We start from the raw sequence: 23,058 nt of genomic DNA, 5'->3' as shown, positions 1-23,058 counted from the left end.
CTCTCAAATAAATAAATAAAATCTTTTTTTTTTAATTTTTTTTTAATATCTTATTTATTTGCGTGAGAGAGAATGAGAGACAGAGAACATGAGAGGGAGGAGGGTCAGAGGGAGAAGCAGACTCCCCGCTGAGCAGGGAGCCCGATGTGGGACTCGATCCCGGGACTCCAGGATCATGACCTGAGCCGAAGGCAGTCGCTTAACCAACTGAGCCACCCAGGCGCCCATAAATAAAATCTTTAAAAAAAAAAATAAAAAGAAATTTAACAAAGACGAATGCAAAATCCTACCCCTGCACTCTAGCTGCTACACAAGTATAGGACGGGGGATGCTTGTTGCCGAAACGATCCAGGGTGTGTTAGTAGCAAAGTAAGCTCCCATTTCAGCCAGTAGTTGATGTGCCTCCTAGAAGTGCTAACTCCATCTTAGATTCCTTTAATGGGTAAATGGAGCCCAACGAGGACAGGTGTGGTCCTACAGTCCTCTGCCCTGATCCAGCCATTCCTGGTACAGTGTGCTTCATTTAGAACCACATTTCAGATACACTTGAGCTTGACCAGGGTGGTAAAAGCTTGGGAAGCACCGCTGATAAAAAAAAAAAAAGTGCTGAAGAGCATACATTTACTCCATAAAAGATGGCATTCTGGGGAACACTTTGGTTCCTTGAGAAAAGTGAAGGGCTGGTCTTGAGGAAAATGATTATGTTTACACTTTAAAAGACTAGGACCAAGGACTGGCAGTATCTAACATCCCTTCTCTGGCCACATCCTTCTTATCATCGGCCTCTCTCAGCCTCTCCCTCTCTTTGACATCTGCTCTGTGTTCTTGACAGGATCCCTCAGCCCTCAGTCTCTCCCTACTCTCAGTCCATCATCCCCCTTCTTAGACCACAGATGCCTCGATCAGCTACATTTATGATTCTCAGTCCCCATCTCCTGAGCCCTAAGATGTACCACTGTGTTCCTTAGAGTTTGTAACCTTGAATCATTCCTTTTCTCTGCTCCTGGCTTCCAGAGAAGTGCTAGGGAAAATCATGACAAATCTGTGCTGTCCAGCGTTCGTAGACCCTCACTCCTGCTCTTCATTCTTCCATTTATAAAGGCCACTTCTCTCACCTCCCCATAAGGCAGCTCTAAGCCTGTTCCCACTTTTTAAGGCCCGAAGCAAGCACTAAAACTCTCACTCAGGAAATAGTTTCCTTACATTTTCTCTTCACAATCTCAAATTTGCATTATGTCTTCCTTTCTCAGAACTCCAAGAATGAGAGAGAAGAAACTCCACTCTTTTCCAAAGCTTGCTTTTCCACATGGATTTGGATACCATTTTCTTTCATTTCCTCTGGGACTTTGTTTCATAATTCATCTCCTGTCTTTCCTCTGCTCAAATTCTTTCTCATTGCCGGCTCCTGCCCTCAATCAGATAAACGTGCTCAACCATTTTGGGGAGATTAATTGCGCAGGTAAAGTTTTACCTTTTACAGAGAGGTAAAAACTGAGCCAGAAAATTCCATCAGAAGGCCTTTTCCAGAGTCCAGGTGAAAGGCAAAGGGAACCTGAGAGGGGTAGTGAAAGGAAGCATAGAGAACATGTGAATCAGAGAGGATTTTGTTGTCAGAATGACTCTTGTTTAGTTGTTACTTATGACTTTGTCTTATTTTCCCTCCGTTTTGCCAGTTCCTGGGGCAAAGATTGTGTCAGATTCATGTCACTTTACGTCACAAAATCTGGCTTGAATGAACAGTTAGAATTCCCTCAAAATATGTGTGTATGGTGGGGAATGCTGCTCTTTGGAATTTGTATTTTTTTTAAAAGATTTTATCTATTTGAGAGAGAGAGAGAGAGAGAGCACATGGGGTGGGAGGTGGGGGCAGAGGGAGAAGGAGAAGCAGACTCTCCCCGCTAAGCAGGGAGCCCAACACGGGCCTGGGCCTCGATCTCAGGCCCCGAGATCATGACCTGAGCAGACGTTTAATCAGCTGAGCCACCCAGATGCCCCTGAAAGGTGCATTGTTTTTTTTAAAGACATTAGTTGGCAAGCAAGGGAAAGACATCCCCATATTAGGAAGAAGAAAGGGGTAGACCTTTGCTCCTCAAATTGTGCTCCGTTGTATTAGTTTCCCTTTGCTGTAGCAAATCACCATAAATTTAGTAGCTTTAAATAACACGAATTGATTATCTTACATTTCTGGAAATCAGAAGTCCAAATGGTTATCATTGGGCTAAAATCAAGATGTCAGCAAGGCCTGTGTTCCTCTCTGGAGGCTCTAGGTGCAAAATTTGTTCTCTTGCTTTTTCCAGCTTCTAGAAGCTGCCTGCACTCTTTGGTCATGGCCCCTTTCATCTTCAGACTAGCAATGGCCTGTCAGGTCTTTTTCACATTGCATCACTCTGACATTGACTGTCTTCCTCCTCCTTCCACTCACAAGGACCCTGTGACTGTATTGGGACCACTGAGATAATCCAGGATAATTTCCCCATTTCAAAGTCATCTGACTAACAACCTTAATTCTGTGCAACCTTAATTTGTCATGTAACCTAACATATTCAAAGATTCCAGGGGACTGAGACATGTATGTCTTGGGGGGCCACTATTATGCCTACCACATCCTTGGACAAGCAGCATCTACATCACCCAGGAGCTTATTAGAAATGCAGAATTTGGGGCTCTGCCCCAAGCATCTGAATCAGATTCTGCATTCTGATCAGATTCCTAGGTGCTTTGAATGTACTTTAAAGTTTGAGAAGCCACAACTAGCCTATCTCTAAGATCTTCTCTACTTTAAACGTCTCATGAGTCTATGAAAATTGCATTTTTTTCCACTTTCAAATCTTCATTATTCCTTCTAATCCTGGTTTCCTGCCAAAAAAAAAAGTTAATTTTGATTTGTACCCCTGGTGTTAATTCCCAAAAAGTCAGCCAAGTAGAACCTGACAACACCTCGTGCATATTTTTTTGCTGGCAGAAAGTAGATGTTAGAAAAGGCAATTAAATTATAGAATTATCCGTGATGCAGAGGTACTGGTCTACAAAGAGTATCTTCTTCCTCAAAAAGATTCATAAGAGAAGTGCCTTCATTAGTGTGTAGATAGTATTACTGGTCCAGCAAGTGAAGCAAAACGTACACCGATGAGCTGTTTTTAAGGCATCTCTGAACGGCTCAGCATTTGAGAAATGTGACCAAAGCTGATTATAAAATTCCTTTCAAAGTTGCAGGAATGGCAAACCCATAAATAACTCTGGTTCCCACTGATGTGAAAAGGAGGTTGCTGGCTGTTCGATTGCTGTCCTTATTGTAGGGGATAAGATTAAGCTGCAAGATTCCAAGCTCCTCAAGGCTAGGACCAGCCATATACAGTGCCTGGTACCTAGGAGGGGCTCCATCCATTTTGGGCTTGAATACTTTTTAATACTGCGATACTTTACGCTGAATTTCAGAAATGCACTGGGGAAAAAACGGATAAATAAAACTGGAATATTTCAGGGGCCATCTTACTAGACTCCCTACTTCCTTCAGTTCATTCAGTTGTTCATTTGCCAATTCAGCAAACATTTATGAATCATCTACTGAATGCCACCCATTGTTCTAGGCCCCCATAAATATAAAACTATGGTCTCTCTCACTCAGGAGCTCATATTCCAATGGGACAAAGAGTCACATGAGTAATTATGCCAACTTGAGTGCAGGAAGAGGTATGTGAACAAGGCTCATGGGCCTTCTCCGCTCTGTCCTTCACATTCTAACTGGATTTATCTGTAAAATTGTCCATTTCTCCCCTTTGCCAATTGAATCAATTATTTGGCTTTATTATTTTTATTTTCAGCCCTAGCTGCTAGTGTAGCATCTAAGCACTTGCTCCTTATTATAGAGAGTGAAACCCTCTCAAACTAGTGCAAATACAAGAGAGGTTATTAGAATGGTCTGGTAGGGTCTCATGAGACTTCAAGAAACGTTAAAGAAGCAGGGAAGGCAGGAAGTGAGGCAGCTCCAGAAAGAGCCCCTCTTCACCTCCACTCTGTTCTCTCGCAGTGTGTCAAATAGTCCAGATGCCCCAGGCTGACAATCTGATTAGCCCACATTGTCTTTTCTGCCAGGCCACTTCCTGACCCCTGTGATCATTGTTACTACATCCTGATTGCTTCCTTCATATCACTCACTTAGCATGAGTTGCAATTATATACATTTCAAATTTACACATTCACATGTCTTTTCCTGTATAGGTTTGTTGTGACCGTATCTGTTTTGTTGCTCCTGTATCCAGCCACTAGTACAGTGCCTGATCTTAGAAGGCATTTAGTGAATAAATAATGAAAGAAGGAGCAAGGGGTGGGGGTGGAGAAAGCACATGTTGTTAGTTACCATAGAGATGGGCTTCCTTATGGTACATCAGCTTGCGGGAGAGGGACAGATTGAGAAGAGCCCTGGGTCCACTGACCGTTCAGTGAGGCTGTGCAGGACGTTTCTTAAGAAGAGGGGTATCCAAGTAAGTTTTGGCCATCACCCTAGCCACTTCAAAGACATGCCGGAGGGACCCTTCTTCTTCGTGGCCCAATGTAAATGTGCCAACACTTTTTAAAATTTATTGAGCTGCTAATATATGCCAAATTCTGTATCAAACACTTGACATGCATCATCTCTGTTCATTTTTACTGAGACTCTAGCAGGTAGTTTCCTCATTTTACAGCTACAAAACCAAGTTTTAACAATTTAAACAGTTCCTCCTAGGTCCTAGAGCAAGCATGTAGCAGGACCAAGACTAGACCACAGGTCTGTTTAATTCCAAAGCTCCTTCTGAGACATTTGGCTGTCTCCTCTGTATTCTCCCCTCCTTGGGCAAACGTTACGTCTCCTTTCTCTGTAGTACCACGCACCTTGTTCATAAAGACAGCACAGGCTTACCATACACTTTCAGGTACAAGGGTTCTGGCCCCACTGCTACACTCCTGTCCCTCTTGGGGCAGGAACTGTATCCGGTTCCCTTCTGTGTCCTCAGGGCCTGTGCCTTAGTGGGGACTCAAGCAATATCTGTCTGCTGGGCTGGCCTTTGGAATGATAGGCAGTTACTATGCTATTTTATATTTTTAAAATTTCACAAAATACTATGAGTACCTAAAAGAAAGTAAAACTACCGAGTCTCCTAAATATCCTTCCCATCTCTGTTATTGAAATTTAGAGGACAGATGCATATTCTCCCTACCCATATAATGTTGAGGTCATACCAGAGTCAGCTGACCCACCCCCTGGCCCCCCTGTTATTGTGGACGGTAAATGCAGAGTGATGGGAGGGCCCGAACCTGCTGGCAGGATCTTCCTTCGACTCAAAACAGCAGCTGGATATAGCTACATGTTGGCATTCTCTCACTCAACAACTAAGTTAAGTACCTACTCCGTACACGGATATTAGTCAGGTGGGGCGGGCATGCTGATTATGCAGGAAGGTCTGAGAGGAGGACTCTTGCCCTCATGTCGCTTACCATCTAGTAACCACAGCACATACACACTTAGGATAGAGTAGAAGGTGCCATGTGTAAAGAGACCTCCTGATAAAGGCTGTGGGAATTGAAAGGAGGCGAGATGACTTCTGGCAGGGCTAGCAGAGAAGGACTTCATGGAACCCGTGGCGTTTCAGCTGGACTCTACGATTTGGACAAGCAGATACCTCCCATGTCAAGGGCAAAGCTCACAGAGGCGGGGGTGGGGAGCTAATACTGGGCAGAGCGGGCGGGGGGCGGGGTCGTTTGGAAGGGCAGGTTGAAGGCTAGGTCGTAGAGCTGTAGCTTTCTTCTTAAGAAAGGGAGTGAAATGGCGGTGATTATACTTTAGGAAGTGCAGTCTGGCAGTAGCCTAGCAATGAATTTGCAGGGGAGACGCTGGAAGCCGAGGGAGCAGTTATTTCATGTTTATTGGAGAATACTGGGTCTTTACTGATCACACAGCTGTGTAGGTGGATTGGAAAGCTTGGTCAGAGCACCATTTTTGAAACTCAGACATAGTCTAAGTGACTCATCAGTAAGCCAAGAAGAATTTGTAAGGAGTCATCACAGACAGGCTCACAAAATGCACACTGTGGACGAGGAAATCCGGTAACAGCTCTTAAACCAGACAACTCAAGTCTCGGGGAGGCAGGTTAATGTGGGAAACTGAAACCAAACAGCGTCTGTGAAAGCCACCCGGCCCCGCCGCCTGCAGCCGGCGGACCGCCAGCAGGGCGGGCCTGAGGCAGAACGGGGCCGAGCCTGCCGAGCCAGATAGAAAGCCCCAGAGAGCGGAAGGCACGAGACTGAAACGCTGAAGGTGAAATCAAAACAGCTTTTCAGGTGCAAAAGGCAGATTTCCCAATTGCAAACTGAATTTGCCAAAGCAGATTTAAATTAGTAGAAGCACAACGAGGGAACAGTGATTCGAGAAAGGTAAAGCAGTTGCTAAACGAACCGCGGCCGAGCTCGGGGTCCCGCTCGTCACCGGACAGCCTGCGCCGCCGCCTGGCCCGCCCCTCCCGGACCGCGCTGCCGGCGGCGGCAGAGCCCCGGGGGGACGCAGTCGGTGCGGCTTCCAACAGGGGGCTTCGGGGGCGGGGCGGGGCGGGGGGGGGAAGCTGCAGCCGCAGGCTCACCAGCTTGGGCTGTGGCGGTGAAGCAGAGGCTGCCTGTCTGCGGCCGCGCCAGAACAGTCTCTGCAAAACACTCACTGCGGGCGTGAATCTTATGAGATCCCGGTATGCAAACCACCATTAGTCACGCATTGATTGATCCGCGCCTCCAGGAGCTTCAGTTCCAAACGCAGACGAGGTGGCCTTTCAGGACAACCTCGCTCTCACCCCGCCTGTGTCATCCACTCCTTATTTTTAAAGCTACTTCATAAATGAGGTCTTTTTTAGATTTAAATGCGTGGACCCCTTCTAACTCTCCTGCATCGCGAAGATTGACACCGTGAGGTTCCTGTATTTTTATGGGCACACACGGGCACACCGGATTTCTCCATCTTTCTCAAAGACGTTTTCATTGGAAAACAGATGTAGTGAATTTATAAATAGGAAGGTGGGAAAACAATACTACTCTCTTCACATTAGCCAAGCCCTGTGATTAAAGCGAACACAGAGCTTGGCCCAGAAATTCACTAGAATTCAGCATCACTGTGGAATATCTAGGGGTAGGCAGAAATTCTTTTTTTCTTTTCTTTTTTCTGATTTCTTTAAAACGGGACGTTCCTGTCTTAAGTATCTTCCTCTGAGAATTGTATGCAATATTCATAGTTAGATTTGATATCAGAACTCAGTTATTGGCAATTTTCTTAGGATATGTTTAGAGCTAGGATATATAAAATGACAAGGATAGATGTTTTCTATATCTGACCGTGATTGTTTTTTTTTTTTCCTTTTAAAGAGGAATAGGCAGGAGTTGTATAAATGTCTACAAAGGCAGTGTCTCCATAAGCTGTGGTTTGTATATTATATTTTACCTTAATATAATAAAATATGTTTTGCAGAGGAGAGACTGGAGGCAGGGACAACAGTTATTTTAAGTTTATTCCATAATTCTGGGTCCTTACTGATCACACAATTGTGCAGGTAGATTGAAAACTTTGGTCTAATGTAATTATAATGCAGTTAATGTAATTAATAACTAATCATTGCATTATATAGAAGGGTATCGCTGATATAGTAATAATGATAATTATTAAGAAATTTTATATAATACTAACCAACCTTGAAATGCTAGAATTTTATTTAAAAGAACTACAGGGGTGCCTGGGTGGCTCAGTCGGTTAAGCATCAGACTCTTGGCTTCAGCTCAGGTCATGATCTCAGGGTCCTGAGACTGAGCCCCACCCATGTCAGGCCCCACACTCATTGTGGAGCCTGCTTAAGACTCTCTGTCCCTCTGCCAAATAAATAAGTCTTTTTAAAAAATAAAAAATAAATAAAAGAACTACATTAGAAGGGTAACATGTAATGTTTATACATAACTCCAGTGGACTAGTAACTACTAGGCCAATTGTATCTGTTGTTGGACACACACTGTTAATGACTTTCCTGGGCTGGATGAAGGTGTTTTTGTTCTTGTTTTTCTCTCGGCTTCTCTTTAAAAAAGAGAGAGAGAAATGTGGAGATATTGGTCAAAGAGTACAAACTTCCAGTTATATGAGAATAAGTTGTGCGGATCTAATGTACAACATGGTGATTATAGCTAATAATGCTGTATAACATGCTTGAAAGTTGTTGAGAGTAGATCTTAAATGTCCTCACCACAAAACTGAAATGGTGATTATGTGATGGAATAGTGGTATTAGCTAATGCTGTGGTGCTAATCATTTCTCAGTCTATAAATTATCAAATCAATGCACTGTATACCTTAACTTACACAATAATAGAGATAGAGTGAGAAAGCTATTTTTCTAACCCGATGAATGAGTAAGAAAGGACAACTTAACAAAAGAAAGGATGGTCAAGGGATGCCCACAAGACCTAAATCCTTTGCATGGCCTTGTAGGCCCTGCATGATGTAGGCCATGCCCACGACTGGCCTCATCTTGTTTTATAAAAGCCTCAGCCGCTGCCTCCCTCCATCCTCCCCTCCAGCTACTCCTTCCTCATCTAGGCCTCACTCCTCAGTCATGCTGTTCCCTCTACCTAAAATGCTTTTCCCCTTACCTCCTACCCATCTCTTCTCACTTGTCTTCCAGATGTTAGCATACGTATGTAATGTCACGTCTCCCTGTTATACAATTGTTGGTGTTTTTTTTTTAAAGATTTTATTTATTTGAGAGAGAGAAAGAGAGCATGAGAGGGTGAGGGTCAGAGGGAGAAGCAGACTCCCTGCCGAGCAGGGAGCCCGATGCGGGACTCGATCCCAGGACTCCAGGATCATGACCTGAGCTGAAGGCAGTCGCTTAACCAACTGAGCCACCCAGGCGCCCCTCCCTGTTATACAATTGTATGGCATTCATCACAATGTATAAGTATGTATGTATTTGTGTGATCATTTGATCAATGTGTACATTCCTCTTTAGTCTATAAGTTCCAGGAAGTTTGGTGCCTTGTCACACAGTAGGCATGCAAAAAAATATTCACTGATTGGATTTTTAAAGAGGGAAAGGAGAAAAAGTGAGAAAGAACTTGTATCTGAAGAAGTTAATTTTTTTAATGTGTAAGCTAAAAAGCTAAGAACCATAAAAGGTGAGAATAGAAAAAAAATTAAAGGAATCTTGAGTCACATACATACAAATACATATTGTGTATTAGAGTCCTTGGTAAAACCCACATGTTTAGCATTTATGAATGTCAAATTTCAAAAGCAGCTTTCTGATCAATAGTGTCAAACCTCTATAAGTTAGGTACTCATAGCTTGTGCTGTTTGCTCATAATTATCTAAATAGATCTTGTATACAGATCTATATGAAATAGGCTGCCTATGTTCTGACATAATTAGAAAACAGGCCATACTGCTTAACTAAATGTTCTGGTCAATAGAGTCACGTTACACATATCATACCCATATAATCCGTAGTCCATGAATTTGATTACAGTAAACTGTATGTAACTCTAAAATTCAATTAGCCATAATTGAACCATTGATGAAAACATGTAAAGATTGTGCAGCACTTTTGTGATCATCATTTTAGATACCACTTACCATTGCACCATGCAGACTCTAGAATCTATCCTGTATCAACTACAGGAATCCTCACAATAGAAAGCTGGGTGAGCTAAGTTTTGCTCAAATAAGTAGAGCATCCTGTAGTAATTCCAAGTTCTGTGGGATAGAGGTCAACCAATTTTATTAGTAACGAATATGTGCTAAATTCGTTTAAGAAATACATATAGGTCATTAAAATTTTATTATCACCTTAACCTATTGAAATCCTTAACCCTCATATATGTATTTACTTTTACACTGTTTTAAATGTTTGGTTTTCAGAAATGTGCTAAGATTGCCATTTCGAAAGTACAATGCCCCACATTTTTACTTCCCTGTAAACATTACTGGAGTTTTACAACACACTTGTGTGAGCCTTGATGACTGCTTCCACTGTGCAGATGAGAGAGGCTGAGGCATGAGGCTGTTTCTGTGAGTTTTGCACAGACAGCCCCTGAGCCCGTGGACAGGAGAGCCTGAGACAGAAAGCGATCTGTGTCTTCACTGCAAACACATCTTGTCTGCATCTGTAGTCTGGGGAGGTGGGCTGGGGGGGGCAGATCGCAAGACCAGAGTTGGCTTTTCATACTCACTACTACACTCCCCACAAGGAGCTCTTTGTGAAATGTGCACATAAATAAAAAGGGTATCGAGGTGATTACTAGGATGAATTTTTACTGCTCTGAAATGCCTGAGTCTGCTTAAGGGCAAGAAGAGAGATTAGTTGGCTTTTCAAGGCCTTTCTAAGAGTTATAGTTCTATCCAGTGAGAGTTTCACGGATGAACAATAGTTAAAGTGTTTACCTTTCTTTTTCTTTTCTTTTTCTTCATAGATCTATGCAGTTCGATCAGTTGTTCCCAACAAAAGCAATAATGAAATCGTCCTGGTGCTACAACAGTTTGATTTTAATGTCGATAAAGCAGTGCAAGCCTTCGTGGATGGTAAGTCTACAGGACCCCCAAACCTGTTAGAACTAACGATTCTATATCTTCTGTATTTTTTTCCTCGAATGCATTGAGTATCAATTAGTTCCTAATAATTTAATTCTCAAAAAATATGCTACACTTTAAAAACACATCTATGTACTCAATAAGTGCAGAATTTAGGATTTCTTTTTCCCTCATTAAAAAAAAAAAAAAGATTGTAGCTAGTTTCCAAAAGATACCTGTTGTAATGATACTAATTCCATTGTCCACCCCTTTACTTGATGGTGTCCTTATTCATGGAGGGTAATGTGCTTCCTGATTTGGAAGGCCTCCTCAACTCTTCAGCCCGCATAGTTCTACGTGGCCTCATTGACCGCCATCCTTGAACTCGATGCTTACACAGTCTGAGAGGATTGGTTTATTCTTTAATATCCTTAGTTTTTTATTTTGAGATTGCCTAATTAATCAGAATATCAATTCATCTTATCTACCTCTAGAACCTTTTTGCTGTCTAAAAGAAGAATTTTCTTCAGACAACCCATTGCCAGTGATGTTATAGAATCTAAAGTGTCAGGAATATGTTTATCTTATAAACTTACATTTTCTGTAAATTATGGGGAAATTCTCCTCTCCTCTCCTATTTGAACAAGTTCCATTTATGAACAAAGATCTCATACTTGTCCTTAGTTACCATATGTCTTCCTCCCTGGTATTAGTTTCTCTGTCATAAATATGGACCAGCTAAACATAATCTGATAAATAAGGTCAGGGGAGACCTGTCAGCCCATTTCTCAGTTATATCCTGTTCATACTTTGTTAGGGATGGTGTGATTTACTTATTTTCCTAGGAATAGAATAATTTTCCCAAGGTTCTGCAAGTATAATTGCATTTCAGGCAAGGTCCTGAAACCAGGCAATACTCTCACATTCTGATATCTACAATCAAGGTTTAGGGTTCTAATTGAATTTAAAAATGATTGCCATTCAAAATAGACCTGAAGGCAGACCCATAATGAGTAACTTTCCTGTTTTTTTCTGCCTCATGTACTAGCAGATACAGAATTTTGAGTTGTGAGAAACAATAGTAGAGAATCTGATATTAATCTGATTTGCAGCATTTGGTGCAATTTGTCTCAAGAAAAAATTTTTGGAAATCTGCACATCCTGGCTCAGATAAACTCTCAAGATTCACTTGCCAACGTCACTTGCGTGGAAAAAAGCTTTAGGAAAGGAAAAAAGTTATCCCCATTCCTCCCCACCCTCACTTGGTTTGAAGCCCCCACATTCCCCATCATGAAAGTTTTATTTCAAAGTGACCCTGATGAAATGCACAGATGCCCAGGAACTGAAAGACTGTCATCAAATCCATCTGTATTTAAGTAACGTACCTTGCTTGTCCTTGAAATTGTCACCTTGTCAGTGTTGAGATCTCGTTAGAATAACTCACTGATTGCTGAGAAACGTATCACTTTGGTTGGGGACCAATTGGAAAACTTGTTTAAAAACCACTGAGATTCAAAAATATTTGTTAGGAATCACTTATGAGGCATATTAAAAGCACTATTTCTGAGTGGCTTCAAAAGCTCCGAGCAGTTTCAGTATAATTAAAATTTAGTAATAACAGTTTCAAAATTCACTGTGAACATGAATATTTCTCCTTCAGAATTACTCTCTAAAAGCTCATTGTCCAAATTGCAAACAGAATTTATGTCAAAATATGCAAATTAGAGGAATAATTGAATATCGCACTTAAAGCAGTAAGCAACTCACCTTTCTCTGATTAAAAAGAACAGTACTTGACACTGCCTTAAAATTTAATTTTATTTGGAAAACTGAAGTTTGGCTGTAAGTAAGAACTACCCTAATGATTATTAGCCTGGATTGACTAACCAAGGAGCCTAATAAAAGTGACTTCTTAAAGTTCTTCAAAAGGAAAATACGGTGAAACATTAATTCTCTGGGCAAATGAGAGAGAGACCAGCTCAGTTAATAAAAAGTCTGAATTATAACTTACTTTTAAGTGCAGTCTTATTATTTCAAGTACATGTAATTCAGAAAGCCTAAGAGGGGCATTGAATTGGAAACTTTGAATAGATAGGAATAATTAGCCTGTCTAAACATTAGTCAAAGCAATATGGCCTTCTCCTTATCTAACAGTGACAGTGGACTCAATAATTGGGACCCTGCTAATTTGAAATTTGTTATAAAGACCAGCCTGAAGTTTATCTTCGTTTAGCCAACACACTCATTGTAGAGAACTATTAGTATAATGAGATTGTATGAGAAGGCTTAAAATTGTTAAAAGAATACATTTAAGAGCTACTCTTTTAGAAGTACTTATTTGTATGAAAACAACCCATGTACTCATTACCAATAACTTACTGTTGAAATGATGACCCACCCAGTTGGAATGAACGGAGAACTTTGTTAGATCACATGGAGACAGTTACCGTAGCTGATCAGCGGTAAACATGTCTTTTAAAATATTTTACAGCTTAATCAGATTAGGCTTTTCCTCTCTGAGCCTGTGCATGGCCACATACGTATGTGAACAGCATTGAGAAAACCTGGGATCAACTTGTCATTCGACGAACTTTTTTTTGTTTCCTAGTGGAAGCCTTCCTTCCGAAGAGCCCATCCCATCCCTTTGTGAGGTGACAGCAAAACCAACATCAGATAATCTCTCGTCCTTATCACGTTGCAAGCTGTGAATATAGTGAGTGGAAGGCAGGGAAAGAGCAGGAATGGGCACACAGAAAGCTTTGATTCACTTGGTTAATAATATTCAAAATCCCATGTTTGGTCTGGAAGATTACAGGTATTTTGATTCATATATCAAACAGAACAATTTTAATTCCACCTATGCCAACGCAGCTAACAGAACATTCTCAAGATATATTTCATTTTCTGTAAGACAACATAGTGATAAAAAGGTAAGCTTCATGTAGTGGGGCTTTAATACTTTGATAAAACCAAGATCGTGCAGTGAATTAAATGAAAATCTGGAAATAAAAAATGAAACTGGCATTTTTATTAAGGTAGGATGTATCAAAACAAATGAAAAAGCAAAAAAAAAAAAAATCGCTGCCAGGATGGAAAGGCAGCGATAAATTCTGTGTGGTGTTTTATTACATGAATACGTGTTGAAGATTCTTTGTCTTTGTCTAGGCAGTGCAGTCCAAGTTCTAAAAGAATGGAATATGACGGGGAAAAAGAAGGTAAGATGAATATCGATTGTAAATTAATAACATCTCCAATCAAAACCTTCATGATTGTTACCATTTAAACAAGGTTGCCAATTTTATGCCTCTTCCATATATGTTGATATGTATACACGGAGGGCTTGCAAATTCAAGGCTCTCTTCAGTTACCAGCCAGCCTTACTACTAATGCCCTTGTTTTCTGTTCGACTGTTTTGAACCACCAGGTGTGCCTTAGAAGTCCCTGAGTTTTTCTTTTTTCAAGTATTAAGGGGAGCCCAGCCGGGGAATTCAAAGGATTCAAGACATTAACTTGCCTGAACATATTCTGTAGCACAAAGGAAAAAATTAGGGAGTGTTTTAGAGATACTTGAAAAGCTCTAAATATATTTTCGCATGTTCTTCCAATTGAAAGAATCTGTCCAAGGCTGCCCTGAGATACATTTTTTTTTTTTTTTTTTTTTTTTTGCTGAGTTCTACATTCGATCTTTAACAAAGGAAGAAGAAAAGAAAATACCTTAAAGTCATAGTAAGTCAGGGACCTGTTTTTCCTTCTTGACAATCCTGGCAAACCGCTCTTTGAGAACAGAGAGAAGGAGATTTGACTCTGCCCGATTCGAATCATTTTGCTTTCTTGGCCAGTCACAAGGAGTTGGGCTTCTGGGCGCACGTGAGGTGTGCCTGTGAACCCTGTGGCCTTCTGTGTCTAGCCTGTGCCTGCCTGATCTTGTGAGCATCTGTAGAGCGCACTAGCTCCAACAAGGGGCACCACCTTTGTTCGCCGCCTGCAACCTGTTCGATGACTGTAACAAAAAGTCTGATTCTCCTTTCAAAGTAACTGCTCCACCCATCCCCATTATTTCCCAGCCGGGCCTTGTGTTCTGGGCATCCCACAATATGATAGGCCAGTCCCGCCTTCCCCACCGAAGGAAGATCACAGGCCTGCCAAACAGGTTTTAAGCAAACAGAAAGCAGCATCACTTTCATAAAATCCTGAGATGACTGAAATTACCCGTCCTCTTTCTTTCGCACCCGAATTTCATGGGAATAGGAAGAATTACCAGATTTTTTTTTTTTTTTTTTTTTACCGTTGTGAGTCACCCTCTTTGACAATCTCTGCTTATTAGCTCAACTCGTGGCTTCCCTGACATCTGTGCCAGATGAAGATGATTCGCAGGTGATGGAAAGGCAATATTTACACGTCCGTGGAAAAATTTCAGATGTGTGGTTTGGTTATCAAGTTTCTCTGATGTGAGTAAAGGATCAGACAGCAGCTGTGGACCCAACTCGCTACTGAGTCCCCATCTTAGAGGTTCATTGAGAAAATGGTCTCCCCAGCCCAGCAGACACAGAGCCTGTGTGGGAATCTGGGCCGTCAGCCCTTCCCTTTGCCCTGTGAATGGCTTCTCTCAGCTCAAGGAGCACTCCTCCGGGGAGTGATTGTGGTTTCAAAGGGGAAGAAAGGGAGTTGGGAGGAGAATTAAGAGAAAACAGTTTCCTTTTACTGTTTTTTTCTTTTCAAACGTGTTGGAGAACAAAGCCAGGCTGATGTTCAGCGGGAACTCCCTGCTGCCGTGGGCGGGACAGGGTCTGGGCTGTTGGGTCAGGCCTGCACCATCCTGAATGTTAACTACACAGAGCACCCTGTGGGTACAGAACCAAAGTCAAGGAAAGCATACAACATAATTGGGAACATCTTAATTTCCTATATATTATTATGTATTGACCACTAGGGCACTGTAGGAGAGGTACAGTAAAACCCTGGCCAAATTGTGATCATCGGAGTCCAAAAAAATTTTAATGGTCTAAAATGCAGGGTTGTGCTACTTCCAAGTGAATGAAGTGAAGCCTGGTAATGCTGTTTGACCAGCAGCTGAGAGATCCAGGATTTCAGCTGCACAGTCCAAATCCAGGGGCGCCCACATCAGTTTGGCATGACTTTGTAGCAGTAGTGTCCTCCAGCTGACGTATTCCCGGGGATGATTATGTGTCCTGTGGCTGCCTTGCGCTCCGCGCGCAGAGGCAGCGACCCCAGGAATCTCCTGGTGGATCGGTGCCTATCTCAGAGACCCATCCTCGACTTTGGGACCTGCCTTCTACTTCCTCATTTTGCAAGGCCTTGTGGCCTTTCTCGTACTGACTCTCCTACTCAAGCTCCTGTCCTCCCTCAGAGGATCAGAACCCTAGAGTCCTCCTTGCCTCCCCCCGGCGCCCCCCCCCCCCACCACCACCTCTTTAAGAAACGTGAGCTCTTCTCCAGTGGCACAATATCTGAATTCAAGTTCTTTCAAAGCAGTTCTCACAAGACTATATATTACCCTTCCTACATGTAGGGCTTCAATTTGCTCAAATAATATTTCAGCTTTTAAGCCATTCCCTGCTGTTTTTCCCTTTTAAGGGAAATTCTTTTGTTTACTGTGTTCATGAGGTAAAAGTTTACACAATTTACTATGAGAAAAAAGATACTTACCTGTGAGTGGTCAATAAAGATGTCGGTGTTTTGCCCCAGAAAACAAGTAAGATAACACACTTTATTTTGATCTCTCAGGTTCATCTTCTATCTCAAGGGCCGGGCTGAATAATGTTAACTTCTCATTTGTTTCTCATTCTAGAACAACAAGAGAAAAAGAAGCAAGTCCAAGCAGCATCCAGGCAACAAAGATGCTAAGGACAAGGCAGAGAGGCCCGAAGCAGGGCCCTTGCAGCCGCCACCACCACCCCAGATAGCAAACGGCCACGTGAACGGCTGTGAGAAAGACAGCTCGTCCACAGATTCTGCCAGCGAAAAGCCGGCCCTTATCCCTCGGGAGAAAAAAATCTCGATACTCGAGGAACCTGCGAAGGCACTCCGTGGGGTCACAGGTCAGTAATTCTTATATAAAGTTGCTTAGGAAGACATAGAAGAGAAGGAGGCAGAAGGGAACCCACCGAGACGGTGGCGGCCGCTCCTGATACTGTTGGAAGAGAAAGGTCTTCCTTCCGACAAGGACTCAAACATCTTCCCACAGGAACAGGGTCGGGGGGATGTTACGGGGCAGAAGGAGAAAGCTCAGCATAGCCCTGCACTAAGAAGATAATTTTGTCCAAAGAACATAGTTCTAGTCTGTGTTAGGATCATCAGGGAAACAGAAATCCCAGTTAAAAGAAATTTTCTTTCAAGACACCTTTGCTGGGATAAGGGAGGAATAATTAGTGGTAACAGCAAATGTTATTAAAGGGTAGATCAGATTATTTAAACTCCTGGTATTTTGTATTATGTGACAGAACATAATCTTCCAGGGTGTTAGCATCTGGAATGTTAATTATTTGTACTATAGCTATATCTTAACCTACAAAAGGCTACTTTTTAATTAAATTGTATGACCTTGGGTGCATCATTTCATCTCTAGTGTCCCATTTCCTTTCTGTAAAATAAGAAAACTGTACCAGAATGTACTAGACAGTGGTCTCAACACTATCTAAGCGAATGCTCCACTTTTATAACAAATCCTAAAATAAAAATCAGAGAAAATATGGTCTATCTAGAAACAGAATTTCAGTAAAGCAAAAAATATAAGAAATCTGGAACAACTAAACTAGAAAACCTTATAAAATGGTCAGATATTCACACCCACTTAAAATGAATCACTTTGCACTTCAAAGAAAACAATGGTCAACAGGACATTGTGGACACTGTTTTTTTTTTTATATATTTGATGCGTGAAGCAAGAAAGAAATAAGCCTGTTTGTATATAGACCTAGAATCACTCTGAAAGCGGCTACTACAAATGCAGGCTGATGCAGGGACGCTGGTTGTCAAGTCAGATACCGTGACCGCACGAGTCATTGGCTGTGCAGTTTTCCAAATGATGCAAAGCTTTTGGTCAGTTCTGAACACCATGAAGTACAGTCTTTTCTTAATTAACCCCGTATTAAATCCTGGAACTCCATAGGAGAATTGTACAAAAAATACTTTGTGTTTATATGTAAAGCATCCAAGAGGACCTGAGAAAGTTCAGGACACAGGGCGATTCTTTGTTGTGCAGGATTCCTGTGATTTTAAGTCACCTAACTATGGGTGTAGGCCTCTCCACCCCACACACAAATTTTTTTTTTTTAATCTTATGTTAATCCCCATACATTACGTCATTAGTTCTAGATGAAGTGTTCCATGATTCATTGTTCGTGCACAACACCCAGTGCTCCATGCAGAACGTGCCCTCCTCAATACCCACCACCAGGCCAACCCATCCTCCCACCCCTCTCCCCTCTAGAACCCTCAGTTTGTTTTTCAGAGTCCATCGTCTCTCATGGTTCGTCCACCCCTCTGATTTCCCCCGCTTCATTCCCCACACACAAATTTTTAACAAATGCCTCCTAATTCAAAATGCCTGGCAGATCCCCTAGCGAGGACCACACCACCCAGTAATTCCTGCAGTCCTTCTTTTAGTTATAAAATCCCGCCCTGATCGACTCAGTGACTCTCTAAGCTCCTCTTACATGCTAACCACTGTGCTGTTAAAGCCACAGTAAATTCACAGAAGGATATGGTATGGTTGAGGCCCTGCAGGAATCACTTTCTGTTATTCTCGAAGAGAAGGCTGAGTTTACAGTTTGGGGAAGAGAGGTCCTACATCCATGAGTGATCCAGGGAGGGTTCATGGGAGTCACGGTAATTGAAGGACCCATAGCCTTGAGGCGGTAGAAGGGATTTGGAGGGTTAAAAAGAAGTAGAAAGGACCGGACTCCACAACCTCGTGTACTGCAAGTCTGCAGCCTGTGAGGCAGCGCTGTCCTCTGATCAGCCAAAAATGAGCAAGAGGGGCCCTGCCTAGGAAGAACTCAGCCCGGCAGAAGAGACAAATGCAAACAGACCATCTCATGGTGACGTGTACCAAACCAGGGCTCCAGTGGGGAAGCGTTAAATAACTCACATGCTGTACAACATGCTAGTAAGTTTTTAGCTTGCTCACCAAGCACTGATTTTCTTCCACAAACACATTACCTACCAACTCGACTGGTAGTGAGCGCGGTAATTCACATGACCCCTAGTGCACAGTGCTTCCTCAAAACCAAACAGACAAACAACAGAAAGAGCTTATTTCCATTTAGAATCTAAATTTCCCAGGATTTTTTAAATTCAATTTTTACCATGCCTACAATTTTGAGAATATTTTGATTTATAGTAAGGGCAGGAGAAAAAAATTAAATAATCGAGTGGCAGATTCCCAACCTTGCTTGTTATTGCATTCACATGAATTACTTTCAAAATCTAATTACTCAAGTTGCCGTTTTGATATCAATCATAGACTAAAAGCCTAGCACGTATATTCGTTCATTTACTTATAATTTATACCTTCTTTCTAAAACAATTTCGGTAACTCTATCAAGTATATGACGTTAGAACAAATTCAATATTGAAGCGCTTCACTTCACAGTGGCTAGCTGCCTTGAAAGTTAAGTACCCACTAGAGGAGTTCTCTGTACAAGGAGGCTTTTGTCAGTTCTACCATGAAACTTTCTGTGAAGCCTCCTTTATTGCACAAAGAGCCATCCCAGGATCCTTTTGGTTTTGTTACGTTCAGCATGAAGGCATTGAAGTACGTCGATATTATTTGTGAATGTTGCTGGTTCGGTACAAATCCATGCCTCACATCAATTTTCCTGTTAAAGAATAAATGATGATATGGAAGGTCATTAGATATTTTTGCAAAAGGAAGGGAGTCCTCCTGGTTGACCATTAACTTCATCAGCGGCTCACGTGTTATGATCATACATTTAAAAATGAGTTTGTAACTAGTTAGGTTTTCCTTCCGGAAGATAGTGAAAATTTACCAGGAAGGTGATGCCCAAACTGGGAAATGGCTTTGAAATGCCTGTCTGATCCATTGGCAGTCCCGAGGCCTCTAACAGCTATTTCACAGATGAGTGTTAGGTCTTGGACATCCTGCACCCCATTTTGAGCAGAGCCATGGAACTGGAAAGCATGGCATTGATCCTTTAACCCCATCCCCTCACTGAATTGCTGAGGAAGCCAAAGCATGCCCGCACCCCGGGTTGAGAGGACAAGAAGAGAACCCACACCCCTGGGGTAACTCTTACCACTTTGCCAAAGCCTGACTCAGATCTGTGCAATTTAATGCATGCATTGGAGAGTTGCTGCTGAAACCATGGGCTCCCTGACTCCTAAAAGATGTGTAATTGAAAAATTAGGAAAAAGGAATCATAACAAAGCCATATAATGATATTCTGTACTTGAGTGAGTTCGAAGTATGAGCGTAAAAGAAATCTCCAGTCTGCTTGCAGTGGAGCATTTATCAATCTTTCCAATAATGAAACTGGCTCAGGGAAGCTTGCCCCAAATGCCCAGCTGGGCAGCAGGCTGTGAACATGTGCAACGTGTGTTTTATCTTTTTATAACACCTTGACATTCAAGATCTCTCTCTTTAAAAAGTTTTAAACAGAATCATTTTCTGGTAGGGGAGAAGTTAGCTTTAAGATATATGCAGGTGGTTCAGGGGTGTTAGTGTGACTTCCTACATGAAAACTCACCACCAAAAGCATCATCGTTTCAGGCTGTAAATATAGCACTGACGAGTGGGACAATGCTGCCTGTCAGCCCGGAGCTTAGAAGTTTGGGAGTTTGATTTAAACTTAGTACAAAATTACTCCTTTAAGCCATGGAGTAGTTTTTTCTGTATTTCAGAATTTTTAATAACAGCTCAAATTAGATCTTTTACATAATCCAATCAAGATCATTCTGCATCCAAGTACAAAGTCAGACAAGGAGTAGATTAAGATTTATTTTTACCAAAAGTAATGCCATGGATCATGTTTAATCCTGAGGCCCATCTAAATGTCTAAAGCACATTATGACTTTAGGGTTCAACTTTCCTAAGTATTCTTCCTGCTCTACTTTTCCTAAGGCTCCGATTGCTGAAATATTTAGGTGTTTATCACAGTGTAGGCCCAAACAGGAATTCAGATTTCTGTGTTGTCTTGCTCCCACTGGACACAATTCCCATTGAATAGGAAAGGAGCAGGATTATGGGCCACCAACTGGCTCCATTGAGATAAACCTTGGGGCGGGGCTTTCGTCAGCTACAGCTCCTCTTGCTAGCCGGCAGGCTTCCTTTATGTCCCCTCATCTGGTGAAGCATTCTGGGAAGCAAGCTCTTCTGTTACTTGTTACCTGTCTCAAACAGAAGGCTCCATGCTGTGTTCACTGACCTCCACAAACCGGACTTCACGATCTGCTCTGTATCATAGAACAGGAACAGCCCCGTCATTTTGCCTTGACAATACGGATTCTCTGTTTTGGCATGGGCCTGGCACAGAACTGCTTCTCATTCCGCTTCTCATTCTCAGAGTGAACTGAACCAAATGTGAGAGAAAGGGTCCTGTTATTTTAGAATATTGGCTGCTTGTCTCTCATTTGTGCTGATTGTTAAACACACACACACACACATACACACACACACCTCACCAGACTATTTCACAATATTTTTATGATGTGAGGTTCCCTGTAGGATTTCCAAACAGATTTTTTTTATGCTGCTGTTGGTCCTAGCCTCAAGATTATCTCCCCTGCTTCTCTAAGCCCTATATTGGACCAGAGGATTAGAAAAGATCAACAAGATGAAAGCAGCTTGCCTAGAACTTTAATAGTAAAGCCAAATGTGTATATTCTGGGATTTCAGCAGTACCAGCTCTCAAATGGAAGCAATATAATATTGTAGTGAAGAACCAGGCTTTAGCATTAGGGATGTTTGGATTCAAGTCTTGGCCTCGTCACTTACTAGGGTGTGTGACCCTGGACAAGTTAACCTCTCTGCGTCTCAGTGTCCTCACCTGCAAAACAGAAAATATAACTCCACTTTACAAGACCGTGGTAAGCAGTAAGTGATTAGCACAGCATCTGGCGCGAAGTAAACCCTCAAATCATTTATCTACTTAGTGAACATTTTTAAGCATCCTGACACATGCCAGGAATTCTTCTAGAGGAAGTAAACAAGGCAACACAGTCTCTGCCCTCATGGAGTTTGTGTACGTTTTTGAAGGTGAGAGGAGATACAAAATCGACCAGAACAGAACCAAGTTACCAAGAGAATTCTGGATTATAATAAATGTTGTGAAGACCGTGAGTAGGAGAGAGACCAGGGCAGGGAGGGAGGGTGTGCACAGCGGCACGAGATAAGGCCGCAGTGTTGGGTGAGTGACTGAAGAGGAGACGCTGGGGCCAAGGCCCAGATGCCCCAAAGCAGGGTCTCACACGCCAGCTTGCAGTGGCCTGAGCAGCCCATGTTTTATTTAAACCTTAATTAAGGACTTGAGCTGAAACCCTTGCAGAGTTGTAACCATAGGTTTTTACTATTTTTTTAAATTAAAGATACCACACTTTTTTAATCTCTACAGCTGATCTTATTTTGTACTGTTATAAGAACATGCGTTTTGGAAGTTTACATTTTAAAGCACGTTTATTGTGATTATCACTCCTCCTTAATTATCATTTTAGCATCTGAATACTTAGCGTCAGTTCCTGTGTCTAGTTGTGTGTTGTTCAGTCTCCCCCTCAGCTCCCAGTGTCTGAACTGCTCAGGTAGCTAGGGGAGGCCTGCGAGTGCAGCTTCCATGACTGGGGACTCTGCTTCCTTTCTCTGGGTAATGATAAAGCAGAAAGAGACAGAGATACACACAGGATGTAGTGACACCCGGGCACAGGAAATGCAGAACCCCTGGGGTATTTTTCTGTCACGTGGGTAGAGTGAAATCCAGAGCTGTCTCCGTTCTCCTTCTCATTTGAAAGAGACTTTTGCTGCAAGCCTGCAGCAGAAACACAAAACTACTCATCTCTGAAGAGCTGATACCTTTGTAACTTCCCACCCGTACCTTGTTAGGTGATCTCCGTTACAGACAGACTTAATTAAATGGAATGCACTCCTTGCAAAGAACAAAAGACCTTCCAAAAAAAATATTTTTAAAATTTTTGAACAAAGATTTAAACGGCTCTATCAAAATGCAATGAGAATTGAGACTGTTTTGTAGTGAAATAAGTCAGTGAAACAAATGAAGGGAACCTGCCCACCTGTGTCACCAACAGCTTAACTCATTGACTTTATTATCTATTCTCTTTTTTTAAAAGATTTTATTTATCTATCTGAGAGAGAGAGACAGAGAGAGCATGACAGGAGGGAGGGGCAGAGGGAGAGGGAGAAGCAGGCTTCCCGCCGAGCAGGGAGCCCGATGCAGAACTCGATCCCAGGACCCTGGGATCATGACCTGAGCCGAAGGCAGACACTTAACCGACTGAGCTACGCAA

General features: G+C 42.2%; 1 protein-coding gene across 9 annotated transcripts in view; it reads left to right on the top strand.

Moving 5' to 3' along the window:
- SPATS2L (spermatogenesis associated serine rich 2 like) overlaps positions 1 to 23,058 on the top strand; it is a 162,445-nt gene that overhangs the window by 94,274 nt on the left and 45,113 nt on the right. For 8 of the 9 annotated variants that reach the window (XM_081813901.1, XM_081813900.1, XM_081813897.1 and 5 more), the window contains 3 exons: positions 10,467 to 10,575; positions 13,729 to 13,778; positions 16,373 to 16,622. In XM_081813901.1, coding sequence (XP_081670027.1) covers positions 10,467 to 10,575; positions 13,729 to 13,778; positions 16,373 to 16,622 — 409 coding nt within the window. Of the gene's footprint in view, positions 1 to 6,044; positions 6,409 to 10,466; positions 10,576 to 13,728; positions 13,779 to 16,372; positions 16,623 to 23,058 lie in introns of those variants that run through there. The other variant, XM_081813905.1, reaches the window with a different exon arrangement.

Source organism: Leptonychotes weddellii, chromosome 3 (genome assembly GCF_054177405.1).
Source record: "Leptonychotes weddellii isolate Sample4059 chromosome 3, ASM5417740v2, whole genome shotgun sequence".
Classification (NCBI taxonomy): Eukaryota; Metazoa; Chordata; class Mammalia; order Carnivora; family Phocidae; genus Leptonychotes; species Leptonychotes weddellii.
This window is presented reverse-complemented; position numbering and strand designations above follow the sequence as displayed.